Source organism: Eptesicus fuscus, chromosome 22 (genome assembly GCF_027574615.1).
Source record: "Eptesicus fuscus isolate TK198812 chromosome 22, DD_ASM_mEF_20220401, whole genome shotgun sequence".
Taxonomy (NCBI): Eukaryota; Metazoa; Chordata; class Mammalia; order Chiroptera; family Vespertilionidae; genus Eptesicus; species Eptesicus fuscus.
The window spans coordinates 9,059,494-9,079,051 of record NC_072494.1 but is presented as its reverse complement, the minus strand read 5'-3'; the positions used below and the strand labels follow the sequence as shown (position 1 = coordinate 9,079,051).

The window sequence follows — 19,558 nt, the reverse complement described above, 5'->3', positions numbered from 1 at the left end:
ATCTCCAATTATATCTATAACTATAAATATCTATAATTATCAGAGAAAATTACCACTAATTTTTCTGATAAGTCAGAATGCTATATTAATTTCACCATTTTATGCATAAATATGGCTCCAGTATATAATTTTCATTACACAAAAAGAAAAATATTACCTTATGTTTTTCCATAAGTGCAACCATTTCAGCTATTTTATGTTGACATCGTATATCAATTTCTTTCTGTAATCGTACCGCTTCATCAGCTGTTACTTTGGCTTTCTCAACCTATCAAATCAATTAAGTGTTTATTAAAATTAAACACAAAAAACAAATTTAATTTAAATTTAGAGACCATATATTATTATACAAAATGCAGAGACCATGTGCTAGTATATAAAATGCAGAAATCAAACACCAGAAATTTAGGAAAGCCAAGTAAAAAAATGCATTACTATTTTGGTTTATTATAGGGTGCTCTATCAAGTGAAATGACAGTATAACACTGTAATGATCATTTAATCTTTTCAAAATAATTACATACTGCTCAATACTCAAACAGAATAATAAGGATACTTTTAGCTTCTATAAGAAACTGTCCCTAATATAAATTTATTATACCTTTTAAAAGTCATATTAAAAATTAAGTATTACTTTTCTCTTAAAATGCTACTTAATAAACAGAGTTTTTAATATACCAATTCTCACACATATTTAATTTTCCTACCTCTCCCAAAAGATTTTCTTCTGATATCTTTTTGTCCTCAATTTCTTTTTTATAGCTGTCAGACATTTCTTTAAATTTTTGTTTGGCACCTTCTAGTTCTGACTCTAATTTCTTGACCTTTGTGTAAAAAATAAAAAAGTAGCATGAACATTAGTAAATACTGTGGATTTCTTGACAATATTGTTCATTTTGAGGTTCTGCGAATCTTTTAAAGATTACTTATTCATGGGTGGGGGCATGCGTGGGGAGGGGTGTGGGATGGGAATGGGGGGATGAGGACAAATATGTGATACTTTAATCAATAAAGAAATTAATTTTTTTAAAAGATTACTTATTCATGGAGATTATAGTTGGATCATTTTCCTTTTTTCATTTGGTAAAATGTATTTTTTTTATTTTTAATCCTCACTCAAAGATATTTTCATTGATTTTTTAGAGAGAGAGGAAGGAATATAGTGAGAGAGAAACATCGATAAATTGCTTCCCATGCATACCCTAAATGCGGATCAAACCCGAAACTTAGATATATGCCCTGACTGGGAACCAAACCAAAAATCTTTTGATATACAGGACATGTTCCAACCAATTGAGCAACCTGGTCAGGGCTTAATAAATTTGTAAGTGCACAATGCATTATTTGTTGACTATAGGCACTATGCTGTACAGCAGATCTCTAGAACTAATTTATCTTGCATAACTGAAACCTCATACAAATTGAGGAATAACTTCCCTTTTCCCTTCCCCCAACTCCTGGTAATCACCATTTTAACCGTGTTTCTGAGTTTGACTCTTTTAGGTACCTCATATAAGAGGAAACATGCAGTATTTGTCCTTCTGTGACTGGCTTTTGCTGCTGAATTGGAAGTGGTCTTTTTATGTGCTAGATGTTGTATCATCATCAAATATACTAGAGGCCCGGTACATGACATTCGTGCACTGGGGGGGCGGGGGGCCCCTCAGCCCGGCCTGCACCCTCTTGCAGTCCAGGACCCCTTGGGAGATGTCCGCTTGCCAGCTTAGGCAGGCTGACATCCCCTGAGGGGGTCCTTAGTACTGCCATGGAGGCAGGAGAAGCTCTTGCCACCACCGCTGCACTTGCCAGCCGTGAGCCTGGCTTCTGGCTGAGCAGCACTCCTCCTGTGGGACCACACTGACCACCAGGGGGCAGCTCCTATGTTGAGCATCTGCCCCTAGTGGTCAGTGCACATCACAGAAACCAGTCATTCCACTATTTGGTCAACTTGCATATTTGCCTTTTATTATAGAGGATGATTTGCAAATATCTTCTTCCATTCTATGGGTTGTCTTTTCACTCTCTCGACAGTGTCCTGATTTCAATGCAATCTCTATCAAAATTCTGCCTTTTTATCAGAAATGAACAAGCTGTCACAAAAAGACAAATACTATATTTTTCTACTTATATGAAGTAAATAGAGTAGTCGTAAGTCAGAGAATGGTGGTTGCCAGGGACTGTGAGGAGGAGAGAATGGGGAGCTATTTAATGGGTATAGCATTTCCATTTTTACAAGATAAAAAGAGTCTTGGGGATTGGTTGCACAATAATGTAAATGAACTGTATAGTTTTTTTAAAGGTTAAAATGGTAAATATTATGTTATGGGTATTTTATCACAATAAAAAATAAAGAGGACAAAATACTTAAGTACTTCATAAAGGAAATCTACAAATAACTAAATAGTTCATGAAAAAATGGTCAACACTATTATAACAAATGAAAAATAAAACCACAATGGATACTACTATACCTATAAGCAGGACCAGCTATATAATTTGCAGAGCTTGATGCAAAATAAAAAGGAGGAACATATACTTCATAAATTATTTAAAATTTCAAAATTACAATAATAGAGCAGGAAACTAAGTGTAGGACATTGTATGACTAAACAAGAAACTAGGTTCTGCCCTCAAGAATGGCTGAAACTGAAAAGACTATCAACACCAAATGTGAGTAGGATATGGACTAACTAGACCTCTCATACATTGCTATAAGGAGTGTAAAATCGCTTTGGAAAATGATTTGGTTGTTTCTTTAAAAACTATATATACATCTACTCTATGACCCAGCAACTCTATTCTAAGACATTTACTTTAAAATGTCCAGCCCTCTCATGCACTGCTGGTGGGAATGCAGACTGGTGGAGAACAGTATGGAGTTTCCTCAAAAAACTAAAAATGGAACTCCCATTTGATCCAGTGATCCCACTTCTAGGAATATATCCCAAGAAACTAGAAACACCAATCAGAAAGGATATATGCACCCCAATGTGCATAGCAACACAATTTACAATAGCTAAGATTTGGAAACAGCCTAAGTGCCCATCAGCAGATGAGTGGATTAAAAAACTGTGGTACATCTACACAACAGAATACTACACTGCAGTAAAAAATAAGTTCTTACCATTTGCAACAGCATGGATGGAACTGGAGAGCATTATGCTAAGTGAAATAAGCCAGTCAGAGAAAGATAAATATCACATGATCTCACTCTTTTATGGAATATAATGAACAACATAAACTGATGAACAAAAATAGATCCAGAGACAGAGACAGAGAAACATCGATCAGACCATTAAACTTCAGAGGGAAGGTAGGGGAGGGTGGGGGTAAGGGGGAAAGATCAACCAAAGGACTTGTATGCATGCATATAAACCTAACCAATGGACACAGACAACAGGGGGGTGAGGGCATGAGTTGGGGGAATGGGAGGGGTACTGGAGGAAAATAAGGACACATATGTAACACCTTAATCAATAAATTTAAAAATAAAAAATTAAAATAAATAAATAAAAATTAAAAAATAATAAAATAAAATAAAATGTCCATACTGTTTATTGTTTGGAGTGTCAGCCCACTGACCAAAGGGTCTTGAGGTCAATTCCCAGTCAAGGGCACGTACCTGGGTTGTAGATTTGATCTTGGTGGGGGGAGGGTAGGACAGGGGGATGTGTCAACCAATCTCTCTCACAGCGATGTTTCTCTCTCCCCCACCTCCCACCTCCCTCCCTTCCACTCTCTCTAAAAATCAATTGAAAATATATCCTCAGGTGAGAATAAAAAAATAATGTCCAATGAAAGAATGCTCATAGAAGCTTTACTCATAATGATTAAAAATTGGAAACAATTCAAATGTCCATTAACAGGAAACTAGGTAAACAAATCTGTTATATTCATACAGTGGAATATGACTTAGAAATAATAAAAGACCTATTGATAACAGGAACCTGGGTGAATCTCAGAACAGGCTGAGCAAAATAAACCCTTATAACAAGAGAATATATTTGGCATGTTTCCATTTAAAGGAAGTTTTAAGATAGACAAGCTAATTTATAGAGAGAAAAAGCAGAATACTGGTTGCCGCTGGGGAGTAGGTTTTAAACTATAAAAGAATATGAAGGAACTTTCTGGGATAATGGAAATAATCCTGGATCTTGATTGTTGTTACATTTGTAAAAACATTTGTCAAAGTTCATCAAATTGTATACTTAAAATCATGCATGTTATTACATGTAAATTATATCTCAAGGAATTGGGACTAAGAAAATAAACAAAATATGACCCTGACATCATGAGTTTATATTCCAGGATTTTAATTTGTTTCCTAGAAACTCAGTGGTTATCAAAACCCTTATGCAGCAAGATAACCATATATGGAGCTTTTAAAAATGTAGATTCCAAGACTACACCCCAAACCTGCTCAACCTTAATTTTTAATGTATAGGTAAGGAGTATGAATACATGCATATACATACCCACACATATATTTTTAAGTTGCTTAAATGATTTTAACACATATAAGTCACAGATAAGCACTCTTATAATTAAAAGGACTGATTCCCACAATCTCAGATGTTTGAAAACTGCTACAAGGGAATAAATTTTTTTTAATTTAGCTTTATTGTTGAAAGTATTATAGATGTCCCTTTGTTTATTTGTGTGGGGTTTTTTTCCCATTGACCCCCTCCACCCCGTACCCACCCATCCCAGGCCTTCACCATTCTATTGTCTGTGTCCATGGGTTATGCATATATGCATATAATAAAAGCCTAATATGCAAATTGACCAAATGGCAGAATGGCCAGTGGAATGACTGGTCACTATGACACACACTGACCACCAGGAGGCAGACGCTCAACGCAGGAGCTGCCCCTAGCCCACAGGCCCCAGGCCCCAGGCCAGGCAAGGTGGGTGCCAGCAGGAGCCCCTGATCGCCCCGCAGAGGGAGACAACCAGCAGTGGAAGGGGGTGGGGCTGGCAAGCGGACAGCACCAGGCCAGCCAAGGCAGTGCCAGCGAGCGCCCCCCACCCTGCCCCCATCAGCCCTGATCGCCAGCCAGTCCTAGGGACCCTACTCATGCATGAACTACATGCATCAGGCCTCTAGTATGCATATAAGCTCCCCGGTTAATCACTCCCCTCCCACTCTCCCACCCTCACCTTCCCGCTGAAATTTCTCAGTCTGTTCCATGCTTCTATGTCTCTGGTTCTATTTTACTCATCAGGTTATTTTGGTTATTAGATTCCACATATGAGTGAGATCATGTAGTTCTGGAGAGTATTATGCTAAGCAAAATAAGCCAGTCAGAGAAAGATAAGTACCACAAGGAATAAAATTCTTATGTTCTTATCTATTTACTACTATTTTTTAAAAAACGAAAATAATGATTCCAAATACCTTTATCTCATAAACATTCAGTTGCTTGCTCTCTGCTGTACCCCTTTTTTTCAAGGCCTTATTCTGTTAAAAGTTAAAAATAAACAATTACGTTTACTACCAAAGTGATTCAAATTTGCACTGCCACCTTACCTAGACTGAAATTACTACAGGAAAGGAAAGCATTATTCTCTAAAACTGAAGTGAAAAAAATCTTTTAAAATAATTTTGATATTGAGAATCAATATATACCTCCTGTTGGAATTCTTCAATATTCTTGCTTTTAATTTCAACTTGTTTCCTTAAATTGTTACACTAAAAAAATGAGAAATTATAATTATTTTACTCAATATTCTAGTTAACATAAGTAATTTGAAACTAATAAAAATATTACATAAATTAATATAGAAGTCACTTCAAAAATCATATTGTTAAATAATTCCATTAATGTCTAAAATCATGTGAATGGGTACAAATTTTACTAACAATTATCTCAATACAAATTTGAAATTTTTAACAATTCTTAATATACTTAAAGAACATTTGAATTCAACTACTTTAAAAACAATTCCATTTTCATTTCTGAGACTTCTTGTACTTATTATCTATAGGGGAGGGAAATAATATAATAGTCTGTCTCCTCCTAACTACATTTTAATTCCTGTTTAAAAATATCAGCTGAACACTTTTTTTATATCTCACTTTGAGGGACTACTTCACCTGGGTACACATGCAGAACTGGAATAAGAGGTATTAGCCCCCAAAATTTGTGGAGTACCATAAAAGCAGCATAAATTTCTAAAGGTTCCTACATTACATATACGTAAATCATTCTAATTTCCATTGAAGTAGAAAGAAATTCTAATGAAAAAAATTTTCATCTCCCACATTAACACAAAATTCTCTGTTAAATATTTTTCTTACAACACTCACTGCCCTATCTCACTCTCCCTTCTTTCTGAATAAGCTAATGAAAATTAAAGTAACTTAAATTTTCAATCCTTTTAAATTTAAATAATCTCAAAATGTAGGACTAATTAAAATAAATACATTTGGTGGAATGCCCAGAAATCTTGAAAAGGTATTAAACTTATCACAGTTAAAAAATAACTCTTATGCAGAGTAATAAAGAATTTTAATCATCAGATTTCTAGGTAGGAAAAACAAATTGGTGTTATTAGAGGCCAAAACTACAGAAAGTGAACTATACTTTCCAGAGGACTACTCTCTATATAGAAAAGTCAGGTTTAGGACCAATGTGTAGTGAGGTACAGAGAAGGGAAAAGTGAATTGGGATGGGCAGCCAGCAAGAACACGTCACATAAATGGAGCAGACATTTTTCTGCAGTTCTCTTGAGAGATGGGAAAGATGTCTAAGAATGATTTAAAAAAAAAAAATCCTATCACACTAAAGATATCCACAACAAATGCAGCTGCACAGAGTATGAAATTTTGCAAAAGGGAAGAGATATCTATGAGGAATTTAATGAAACTTTGCTCTTTAAAGCATTGTGCAAAAAAAAATCCTGAACACAGAGCCTCTTCAAAGACCTACAATAAAAACTCTACATTACTCCTCAAAGCCTTCAAAAGAGAATTGAGATTTATATAAAGGCTGTTAAAAGTGTAAAGGCTGGTCCTAGCCAGTTTGGCTCAGTGGGTAGAGCATCAGCCTGTGAACCAAAGGGACCTGGGTTTGATTCCAGTCAAGGGCACATACCTCCCAGCCTGGGCCCTGGTTGGGGTGCACGCAGGAGGCAACCAATCAATGTGTTTCTCTCATATCCATGTTTCTCTCTCTTACACTCTCCCTAAAAATATATCCTCAAGTGAGAATTAACAAAACGAAAAAAAAGTGTAAAGGTTGGCCCTAAAGAATCTATTCATACATATGTTGTTACAAAGTCTCTACTTCCAAACCTGTATGCAATTTGATACTACCTTGTTTTCTAATATCTTCATTTGTTTATCTTTTTTTAAAACTTCACATTCAAGGCTTCGAACCTAAAAAATAATAATTGACATCAGATTTAAAATGTTAACAGAATTACTATTTTCTTCTACAAGTATCTTTTAGAAATGGAATTATAAAACTCAACCTTTTGCTTTTACAAAAATATTTATCAGGCCATGCTGGTTTTGCTCAATGCACAGAGCATCAGCCCTCACTCAGACTGGCAGACTGAAGGATCCTGGGCTGGATTCCAGTCAAAGGCACATACCTTGGTTGCAGGCTGGATCCCTGGCCCTGGTGGAGGTACATGTGGGAGGCAATCAATTGATGTCTCTCTCTCATATCAATGTTTCTCTCTCTCTGTCTCTCCCCCTCCCTTCCACTCTCTCTAAAAAAATCAATGGAAAAATATCCTTGGGTGAGGATTAATAACAACAAAAAATTTATCAGTACGCCCAGATTATTTCAGTATCCTTTCTTTTAAAACTGTCTTTGTGTTCATGTTTATATATTAACTAGAGGCCCGGTGCACGAAATTCGTGCACGGGAGTGGGGGGGTCCCTCAGCCCAGCCTGCACCCTCTCCAATCTGGGACCCCTCGAGGGATGTCCGACTGCCCATTTACATTCCCTTTGTTTATTTGTAAATGGAGCAGAAATTTTTCTGCAGTTCTCTTGAGAGATGGGAAAGATGTCTAAGAATGATTTTTGAAAAAAACATCGTGTCACACTAAAGATATCCACAACAAATACAGCTGCACAAAATATGAAATTTTGCACGCCTACTGGGATTGGGCCTAAACGGGCAGTCGGACATCCCTCTCACAATCCAGGACTGCTGGCTCCCAACTGCTCGCCTGCCTGCCTTCCTGATTGCCCCTAACTGCTTCTGCCTGCCAGCCTGATCACCCCCTAACCATTCCCCTGCCAGCTTGATTGATGCCTAACTGCCCTCCCCTGCAGGCCTGGTCACCCCCAACTGCCCTCCCCTGCAGGCCTGGTCACCCCCAACTGCCCTCCCCTGCCGGCCTGGTCACCCCTAACTGCCCTCCCCTGCAGGCTTGATCGCCCCCAACTGCCCTCGCTTGCAGGTCTGGTCCCTCCCAACTGCCCTCCCCTGCTGGCCATCTTGTGGCAGCCATCTTGTGTCCACATGGGGACAGCCATCTTTGACCACATGGGCGCAGCCATCTTGTTTGTTGGAGTGATGGTCAATTTGCATATTACTCTTATTAGGATAGAGGCCTGGTGTACGGGTGGGGACCGGCTGGTTTGCCCTGAAGGGTGTCCTGGATCCAGGTGGGGGTTCCCTTGGGGCATGGGGTGGCCTGGGCGAGAGGCCTGTGGTGGTTTGCAGGCTGGCCACGCCCCCCAGCAACCCAAGCAGAGGCCCTGGGATCTGGGATTTATTTATCTTCTATAATTGAAACTTTGTAGCCTTGAGCAGAGCCAAGCCTCCTGCTTGCTCCGTGGCTGCAGCCATTTTTGTTGGGATTTATTTATCTTCTATAATTGAAACTTTGTAGCCTTGAGTGGAGGAAGCTTGGCTTCCTCCATCACCGGGGGCAATTCAAGCCTCCTGCTCTCTCCAACTCCGCGGCTGCTGCCATTTTTATTGGGATTTATTTATCTTCTATAATTGATACTTTGTAGCCTTGAGTGGCGGCCTAGGCCGGCCAGGGTGTGCTGAAAGCTTGGCTTCCTCCATTACCGGGGAAACCCAAACCTCCTGCTTGCTCCGTGGCTGCAGCCATCTTGGTTGGGTTAATTTGCATACTTGCTCCTGATTGGCTGCTGGGCATGGCTTGTGGATGTAGTGGAGTGGTGGTGAATTTGCATATTACTCTTTTATTAGATAGGATATTCATCATTCTTATCTTAGCTCAGTATCACTTTGCAATATTTTATTAGCTTTCCAAATTTATCTTGAATTTTTAAAAATTGTCTTGCATCTATATATATAAAAGCTAAATATGCCAAGTGTCCCCTCGGAAGTTCGACCAACCGGGAGTTTGATTGCTTGCTATAATGTTCACTGACCACCAGGAGACAGCATGGAATGAAGGGAGGGCCCCAGCTGGTGGGCACTAGGGACTCTACCCATGCACAAATTTCATGCACTGGGCCTCTAGTATATTTATAAATCTCTTAACTAGATCTTTCACAAACATTTGTTAATCTAAACCATCTAACAACCTAATGATATAGAAAGGATAGATATTATTTCCATTTTGAGATGAGGAATCTGAGGCTCAGATAAAGTATGTACAAAAAAAATAAATGTCTGAACTAAGGTAGTGGATTGGGAAAAAAGAGAGTATTGAATTTTAATGTCAGGCCAAATATGTGAGAAATATGTGCAACTTGGATTCTTTCTTAGAAACTGTTTCAATAAGTAAATTGAAATTCAACCATAGAAAGAGTCAATATGCTAACAACCTGCCATACATTGTTGTTTTTTTCCTTAATTAATCACTAACATTTTTTACTTTGGTAAAATAAATTTATATTCTTAGTGGAGGATTTTTACTTTAAATTAAACATCAAATTCACACTTTACCTCATCACAAACAAGATTAGTTTTTGAAGCAGCTTCTGATAAAAATTTTAAAGTAATGAATTACACAGCAATTCTTGAGATTAAATTCATTTTTTTCTGGTTGAATTTCATTAATAAATATGAAACTGAAAGAAAAAATAGCTGAGGGGAAAAAATGTGGTATAGGCTAAAGAATGTTAGATGATCAGCTCTACTACTTCTTAGTCAAGTAGCCTTTTGAAGAATTTTTACGCTCTGGAATTGCGATTTCTTAATTCATAAAATGAAGATAAAAATTACTTCCAATTAAATAACATATATAAAGAGCCTAGAATGTTTCTTATCCTTTGTAAGCCTTAAAAATATTATGTCATCTCATCCTTGGACTTTACCAATAATAGTCTTATAACTTTCTAAAGTGTAAATATAATTATGACATTCCTCAGTAAAGCTCTTAAGACCTAATATATAGGTCTAATATACTTGTGTCCACCCCTCTGCATTCCACAAATTCCTATGAGTCTAAGTCTCAAACTAAATGTTTTTTTCCAGGAAGCTGGCTTGTCCTAACTCAAGTTTGGATCAGATGTTTCTACAATGATCTCTAAGAGCATTTATATAGAGGACCTATGTTTTGGTCTGGCCACCATCATTTCCTGAAAAGACTCCTTTAGTGTAAATTCCACTATGATTCTGCTCAGTCCATGTAGTTTGAGGGAAGCTGATCAATCTGCACAAATGGACATGCAGCTCAGGCCTGGCCAGATTATTCTATCCCCTAACCACAAGACCAGTCTTCTCCAAGGCTTTTCTTCAGAGCTTACAATACTATTTTTTATAGTCTTCCAACTAATTCCAGTGTTTTTCACCTCTCCCTATTCCATTCTTAGAAATTAAAATATCATTTCCTTGGATCACCACTGTCTACCAAAACAAATAAAATCTAAAGTTAGCACCCAGAACAGTTCCTACCTACCCCAGAGTAAGTAGTCAATAATATTTGTTGAATGAATGAAAAAAACAGTTAAGGCCTTCACAATCTACTTTGATCTATTTTTGTACAATTTTCTCCCACTATATATGTTATACACTATTATCTTGTCACATACTTAGTACTATTCCACTTTCATGGCATTCTTTTCTAAAGACCTTATTCCTAGCTCAACTTATTAAATCATATCCACCGAAGCACAAAACGAACTTATTACTCAATATGTCAGTATATTCTATATTACTAAAGCATAAGCCATTTATTTAGCCTAAAAATGTAAATCAACATTAAATATTGAGCATTTATAAAAGAAATTTAGACGTATACTACTCTTTCTTCTAGATATAAACTATGCAAAATAACCAAATTTTGCCCTATATTTTAAAATTCAAAAGCCTATAAAAGTCCCTACTTAACTAGTTATGTATTCAACAGTATACGTCACCATTCTTTTAGATATGTGGTATTGCTTTTATGATTGGAAATTTTGTGATACGATTTATTATAAAATATAACATACATTTTCCTCACTCTTGTCCAATTTACATTTATCTTCATCTCCTTTCTGCTTTAGTTCTTCTCTCACAGATTCCAGTTCATTCCTTAAAGGAAATGGAAGAGTGGCACTGAGATAAAACTTATATTTTCATTTTATTCCCTTTCTGAATTTCTAAAATGATTAACTATTAAACTTCATTGGTTTATATTTTCATTTTGCTTGGTAGTTTTTCATGCCTTAACACTAAATTGGCACAATTCACTCTCATATTTAAATTACACATTTATTTTGAAATTAATTATCTGGACTCTTATAGTTGCTTTTCTATTTAAAAAACTCCTAGAACCTTAATCAATAAAGAAATTAAAACAAAAAACAAAAAAATAAAATAAAATAAAATAAAAAAACTCCTAGAAAGGCTTGTCCTAATTTAAGTCAAGATCTCACTTTACTGTTCTCTTAGTCATAAATTAGTCATTATTCTAAGACATAGTATAATTTTATTAAAATAAATTAGATACATAAATACAAGTGATTTTAATGAAAAACTACATGACTGAGAAATCTGTATACATGTATACCCTTATATATGTAGCAGAGTATCTCTAGAAACATACACAGGTATGGAAACTGTATAGCAGAGACAAAGGCAAGAAAGATAGTTTTGCTCAATTTTATTCTTCATTAAAATAATTATTCCTCTGACTCAATAAATTCTACTTACTTGAAATTTATCCTAACAAATTCAAAATAAGAAAAAGATCTGTATGTGCTAAGATGTTTACTACAGTATTATTTATGATAGTGAAAAACGGTAAAATATAAATATCCAAAAATATGAAAGACTCAAAGTAAAAAATGTCATATCCTCTTGATTAACTGGTATATAGACATTACAAGAGATGATTGTGAAAATGCCTAGAAACATGGCTAATGCTTAAAATAATATTTTTTATTTCTCTTCTAAATTTTCTGACATATGATTAGTGTATCTTCTTAGTTAATAAATAATAAATATTAGAAAGCTATGATGCTTTAAAATTAATGTGTCTAATCTCACTATTTCAATGCTGAGTATAAAATAGACATTATTACAACATTATTTTTAAGCAGAATTCCAAAGCAGTAATTTAAGTCTCATTTTTACTTTATATTATAGTCAACATAAGTTTAATCTAAATTAACTATAATAAATTAATAGAAAAGAATACTAAAATCTTTGCCAGACAAAAGAGGCCACCAACTCATTAGTCTTGCCTTAATTGTGTTTCTGTTTCTTCCAGATTTTCTATTTGTTTCAATGTCCTTTCTTCTTGCTTTTTGCTATTCTAAAGAAATAATCAATATTGTTCATATTATTTATCCTGTTGCAACAAAAATAAAATTGAAACTAATATTTAAGACCTTTATCTGTCAGCATAAAATTCATTTAGTTATATATAAAGCAAGAGAATGGGCTAACTTGCATAGTTCCACACTACTTTTCCAAACTTCATTTCCTTAACAATCTCTATTCAGCAGCTAACAAAACAAGTCTTATTTGCTGTTTCCCAATGATAGTTTGAGACATATCCTTTGTTTATATTGCTGTGGCTTCTAGGAATGTGTTTCCACTCACTGTTACCTACTGAACTCATAATTACTTATCTTTTAGGCTAAAATCAATGCTACGTTTTCTCTGAAGCCTTCTCTTCCACCAAAGCAGAAGTGATCCTGTGGATGCAGATAACACTTTGTCCCAAAAACAAGACATATACTATTTTATTTAAGCTATGAGCTTTTTTTTTTTCTCTTGAGTTATAAGCTCCTAAAGAGGATGACCTTTTATTCATCACCATATCCTCCACAGTGTCTCATATAAATTACTTAATAAATACTTGTTGAATACTTGATATAAATCTTGGTGCTTAAAATTAACTAACTTTATCATTGGGTAAGCCTCTATATTCTGTTGCTCATTATCACCATGTAAAATCAGTATGTATATTTTTCTTCTAAAATAAAGTATCAGCTCTAAGATAATTAGACTTTTAAAGCTGAAAGAATCTTTAGAGGTCATCTATTCTAACTCCCTAATTTTACAGGTAAGAAAAATAAGTCATTGGTACTTTCTTTTTCAACTCACATTAATATCTTCTTGCTGTTTACTAAGTTCTAAGGCCATTTTACTTGTTTCTTGTGCTAGTTCTTCATTCTCCAGTGAAAGCCTGTTGCAGCTTGCAGTCAGTTCAGTATTCTTAAGCCTATTTTTAAAAAATATGTCATATCAAAATATTTAAGTATGAAATTATATGATGTGAAATTTACTTCATAATAACCTTATAGGAAAGCAGGGATTATAACCTAGGGTTATAAATTAAGTAAGTTTGGCCACTACTTAATTTCTGAAGCTGGGTGACAAGTACATGCTTGTTTATTACATCTCTACTTTGTACATGTTTGAAATTGTTCTATAAGTTTTTCATGATGTCATATATTTCTTTGTATACTCCCCACATCATTACCCCCCATTACTTTTCCACAAATTTTGAAGGGTATATATTTTTCATATATTTTTTCTTTCTAATAGACTGTCTCTTAGAAACTGTTTCAAGCTTCTGATGATTTGATTAAAGTAATATATGAGGCATGACCTATTTTAAATTAAAATAACAAAAACTAGGTTTAACCTTTGTGCAAATACTTAAACTGCTCTTATACTAGGAGGCCTCATGCTCTACATTGGAAGAGAGATTACTGCTGTTATTGGTTGCAGCAAGGATCAATTTTAAATGAAGGGGAATGTGTGGCTCTAGGAATGATTTCAGGAGCACCTATTATCTCCTACTATTTTAATGGAAATTCATCAAAAAATAAATAAAAGTTTTCATTAAAAAAATGAAAGGTTGAAAAGGCAAACTGAAGATAACAAATTTATACCAAAGTATAAATAACTAATCAGCCTATTTATCAAAAGGGATTTTGGTTAATAGATAAACTTTATCCAGAACCCCTAAAAAAGCACTGTTGAAAATATATCCGAAGGAGGGAATGGGAGCTGAAAGGAAAGAAACAAGACCCTGAATAAACTTCTTACTTCTCATTTTTATGTAGAGCTGAGAAGCAACCAAAAAGAAAAAAATCATGCTCACCACTAGATTGGCTACTTGAGTTTACTTCTCTATAAATAATAACATAATAATTTTTTCCTCTCACTTTTTCTCAAAATTAAACTTATTGAGTAGGTAAATCATTCAATTTTATATTTTATTTGGACAATATAAGAAATGAATTTGTATTTTCTCACTGGCATTTCATCAATTCAAACCTATGAGATAATTTAGCAAATCAATCAAAATAACTAGTTAGAACTGCAAATAAAAATGTTTTTTTCCTAAGAAACCAACTATCTCTAAGAAAAGGAATATTTAATCTTAAGCAGTTCTTAACTTTGTGATGAACTCTTTTTATGTAAATAATATGTACTTCTCTTAGCAATAAAATTGATAAATTATTTTGATCTTTAGGAATAAAATACAACTTTAAGCTCATTCAAATAAATATTGAACATAATTCACTAATTTATTATTAAATACTAGAAAACTTAATAATTGAATACATAAGCTATTTCATAGACAGATAGAAAACATACTTCTCATTTTCAAGCTCAGTTTTCAGTTCTTTAACCTGTTTTGAATACTGTTGTTCACTTGTGGCAATGGTGGTCAATTGAATTTCCAAATCATGTACTTTTTTCTGAAAAATAAATGTGTATAACCACAGCAAATGTTTTTACAATATTCTCATTTAAAAAAATGTGGTCACTCTATGCAAGTAAGTCATTTATTTGGCAAAAATGTGGTAAGAATGTATCAATTTTTTAAAATTTAAGTAGATTCAGTGCCATAACCATTATAATTTAAAACAATGAGCAATGACAAATGTAATATAAGTAAATTTCATCTTGATATTCTGAAGCTCAACCAGTAAAATTATATTTACACATTTTAAAATATTTTTGTCACTTTTACTCTACCAAGTAATTTCAATTAAAATGCTACATAGCCCAGCCGGCATGGCTCAGTGGTTTAGCATCAACCTATAAACTAGGAGGTCAGGGTTCAATTCCGGTCAAGGGCACATGTCAGGGTTATTGGCTCGGTCACCAGTGGGGGACATGCAGGAGGCAGCCAATCAATGGTTCCCTCTCATCATTGATGTTCCTATCTCTCTCCCCCTCTCCCTTCCTCTCCGATATCAATAAAAAATATTTTAAAAAATAAATAAATAAATTAAATTAAATGCTATAATATTAAGAAGAAACATATTAATAAAATCAGCACCTTAAATACTAAGCTGTTATTATTATAAAAAGGTAGTTATAATGCTGTTATGGACAGAAAACATACTTTTTCAAATAAATGACATTCTAAAATTATAACATGAGCACTATAAAAACTACTGTAAACTAATAACTTAATAAAGGCTAACTTTTAAATGTATTGATTAAGAAATACTCACGGTATCAATAAATGTAATTACAAGCTATGGCATTGTGTACATACTCTTGATACCTTAAATATTGACCTTTCTCTCCCACATTATATATAGCACTAGGGGCCCAGTGCACAAAATTTGTGCACGGGGAGGGGGGGTGTCCCTCAGCACGACCTGCACCCTCTCCAATCTGGGAGCCCTCAAGGGGTGTCCTACTGATGGCTTAGGCCTGCTCCCCGTGGTTCTCTGCTCTCTGCGGACCTGCCTACTTGACACCACCGCAGGCCCTGGTGTCTGCTCTCTGTGGGGACCCTGTGGGGGACTGCTTGCCCCTTGCTGCCATGGCCAGGGGCAAGCAGGGCCCTGCTGTCTGCTCAATCCCTGCAGGGAATGTTCCCACCCTGCCCCCAGCTGCTTGCATGGGTGCCGGCTCAGAGCGTCTGGGTCCCGGGGATTTTCCCACCCTGTTCCCGGCTGCTCCACACCTGCATATGCAAATTAACGTGCCATGTTTGTTGTGTTAATTTGCATACTCACTCCTGATTGGCTGGTGGGTGTTGCAGAGGTATGGTCAATTTGCATATTTCTCTTTTATTAGTGTAGATGGAAGTTTTCTAGATATGTTTTAAATCAATCATTAGCATATTAAATGTAGCAGGAACACATACTTTAAAAAGAAATCTTGCCCTGACTGGTTTGGCTCAGTGGATAGAGCATCAGCCTGCGGACTGAAGGGTCCCAGGTTTGATTCTGGCCAAGGGCATGTACCATGATTGTGGGCACATCCCCAGTGGGGGGTGTGCAGGAGGCAGCTGATCAATGTTTCCTCTCTCATCGATGTTTCTAACTCTCTATCCCTCTCCCTTCCTCTCTGTAAAAAATCAATAAAATATATTTTTTAAAAATAATAAAATAAAATAAAAATAAATCTTGTGAAGAAACCTTTCACAAAGATAATGGCTACAGCATAATGTATTCTATAATCTATACTCTACTAACAAAATATGTGAAAGAAAAATGTATCCTTTATAAACAAACCTCTCTGGTTTGGAGAAGACCGGTTAGTTCTTGTTCTGTTCCTTTTAATTCTTCAACAATCTTCTCAAATTGTTTCTTTTCATCTAAAAGCTTTTGGTTTTCTGCCTATTTAAAAATATTAACAAATCATGACAATCAAAGCACATACATATTCAAAATAATTGAACTTCCTAAATAAAGTTGGGGAGAAATGATGAGTTGCCCTTTGGCTAAAATTTTTCTTAAAAGAAAATGTGCCGAAACCGGTTTGGCTCAGTGGATAGAGCGTCGGCCTGCGGACTGAAAGGTCCCAGGTTCGATTCTGGTCAAGGGCATGTACCTTGGTTGCGGGCACATCCCCGGTAGGGGCTGTGCAAGAGGCAGCTGGTCGATGTTTCTCTCTCATAGATGTTTCTAGCTCTCTGTCCCTCTCCTTTCCTCTCTGTAAAAAATCAATAAAATACATTTAAAAAAAAAAAAAGAAAGAAAGAAAATGTTTGTCATTATTAAGTAAATTCCAAAACAAAGTATAATGACAGGATTTAATGGACAGAGCCCTGGAATTTTCTTATTTAAAAAAAAAAAAATCATACAGACCATATGAAGTCAAACCTTAATTTATGTATAAATCCCTCCAATTTATTAGCATTTACTAGTCATTCATTATTCTATCAATCCTGTTTGTCCTTATAATTGCACAAAAATGTGCTTTACTATAATTTTCATGCAATAGTCATTATTCTGCCTTCCTTGATCACATAAAAGTCCAATTCCTCTTTCACATGACAACTGGTAAATATTTGAAGAGAGTTACCATTACTCCCTAACTTTTCTCTTAACTATTCTAAAATCTTTAAGAATATTTGCATTCTTCCTATGAAACAGTTTTAAATTACATCATTCCATCAGGATGGGCTCACTTTGTTAATATACCATCTTAACACATTACAGGCAGATCACGAGCATTCTCGTGTTTTCATATTACACAGTGTTTTACATAAATGTTAAAGGCATGCCTTAAAATTAAATACCCATTGCATTTTGAAGTTATTACATGTTCTTACAAGCTAATATCTTTTTAAAGTACAATACTTTATAAAATGTTTTTTGTACTCGTTCAATAGAAACTTACCTGGCCACTGGGAAAGCTAGCAATAAAACTACTGGTGTGCAATGTGTTAATGTGCCAAGAAATGAATTCATCATTCTAGAGACCAAATCCACCCCTGCCTATTTTTAATAAAGCATTATTGTAATATAGCCAATCTACTTATGTATTATCTATGCCTATTTTGCCCTATTAACGGCAAAGTTGAATAGCTTCAACAGAGACCACATGGCTCACAAAGCATAAAAATTTACTAAAAGGATAACAGGGAATATTATAAATAACTCTATGCACAGAAATCTGACAACTTCAGTGAAATGTATTAATTTCTCAAAAACCACAAACTACAAAAACCACCCAAGATAAAGCAAGTAACCAGAGTAGTTCTATAACAATGAAAGAATTTCTATGTCCAGATGATTTCATTGGAGGATTCTACCAAATGTATAAAGAAAAAATAACACTAATTCTACACAATCTCTTTAGAAAACAGAAAGAAAAGCTTCCCAACTCATTTTATGAGGCCAGCATTAGCCTGATTCCAAAAGCTGACAAAGACAATCAAAGGAAAGAAAACTACAGGCAAATAACTCTCGTTAACACAAAAACAAAAATGTTCAACAGTCTGTCCAATGTGGCTCAGTGGTTAAGCATCGACCCATTGACCAGGAGATCATGGTTCCATTCTGGGTTAGGGCACATATAAGAATCAACCAAGGAGCCGAAACCGGTTTGGCTCAGTGGATAGAGCATCAGCCTGCGGACTCAAGGGTCCCAGGTTCAATTCCGGTCAAGGACATGTACCTTGGTTGCGGGCACATCCCCAGTGGGCGGTGTGCAGGAGGCAGCTGATCGATGTTTCTCTCTCATCGATGTTTCTAACTCTTTATCCCTCTCTCTTCCTCTCTGTAAAAACTCAATAAAATATATTTTTAAAAAAAAAGAATCAACCAAGGAGTACATAAACAAGTGGAACAACAAGTGTCTCTCTCTGCCTCTCTGTCTCTCTGTCTCTCTCTCATCAACCAATAAATTAAAAAATTGTTTAAAGCCCTCTAAAGACATGAAGACAGTTATCAAGATGTATAAATATTAGTATAGGTAAGAATGTGGCTTTACTAAAAACCAAATGTCATTTTTAATAGTTTATCTGAAAAAATAACTAGCATAAAACATCTATAGTGTGAGAATCTAAGTCAGTAGTAATTACTCTATATTAAGAGAAACTAAATACTTACCAAGGTTCTTTTCAATTCTTCAAGTTCTACTTCTTTGTTATTGTTAAGCTTAGTCATCTCTTCTAAAGCAAGCAAAAGAATATAAATGTGTTAAAAGCTGGATTAAAAGATTAGGAAAGGAGAAACAAGAATAATACCATTTGAAAGGGGAAAACTAAGAAATGAATTCATGTAACTAGAGTACCCTAAATCACCAATTTTTCAGCAGTGTGCTGCAAAAAGTTTTTAAACATGCAATACCTGACTATTTAGTCAGGGGCACTGACCTCTTCCCTTATACTGTCAAATAAAAAATGACAACAACCAATACAACAATAGCCATCCACTGTGAATGAATCAAAATTATACCTATTTTTCGTC

General features: G+C 35.2%; 1 protein-coding gene across 1 annotated transcript in view; it reads right to left on the bottom strand.

Moving 5' to 3' along the window:
- Window positions 1-19,558, bottom strand: part of SYCP1 (synaptonemal complex protein 1) — an 84,063-nt gene that overhangs the window by 18,622 nt on the left and 45,883 nt on the right. Inside the window, exons 16-26 of the mRNA XM_054712158.1 lie at window positions 19,199-19,260; window positions 16,874-16,978; window positions 14,991-15,094; window positions 13,485-13,602; window positions 12,617-12,687; window positions 11,381-11,462; window positions 7,319-7,381; window positions 5,630-5,692; window positions 5,399-5,461; window positions 708-824; window positions 158-268 (exon numbers count right to left, since the gene is read on the bottom strand). Coding sequence (XP_054568133.1) covers window positions 158-268; window positions 708-824; window positions 5,399-5,461; window positions 5,630-5,692; window positions 7,319-7,381; window positions 11,381-11,462; window positions 12,617-12,687; window positions 13,485-13,602; window positions 14,991-15,094; window positions 16,874-16,978; window positions 19,199-19,260 — 959 coding nt within the window. The remainder of the gene's footprint in view (window positions 1-157; window positions 269-707; window positions 825-5,398; window positions 5,462-5,629; window positions 5,693-7,318; window positions 7,382-11,380; window positions 11,463-12,616; window positions 12,688-13,484; window positions 13,603-14,990; window positions 15,095-16,873; window positions 16,979-19,198; window positions 19,261-19,558) is intronic.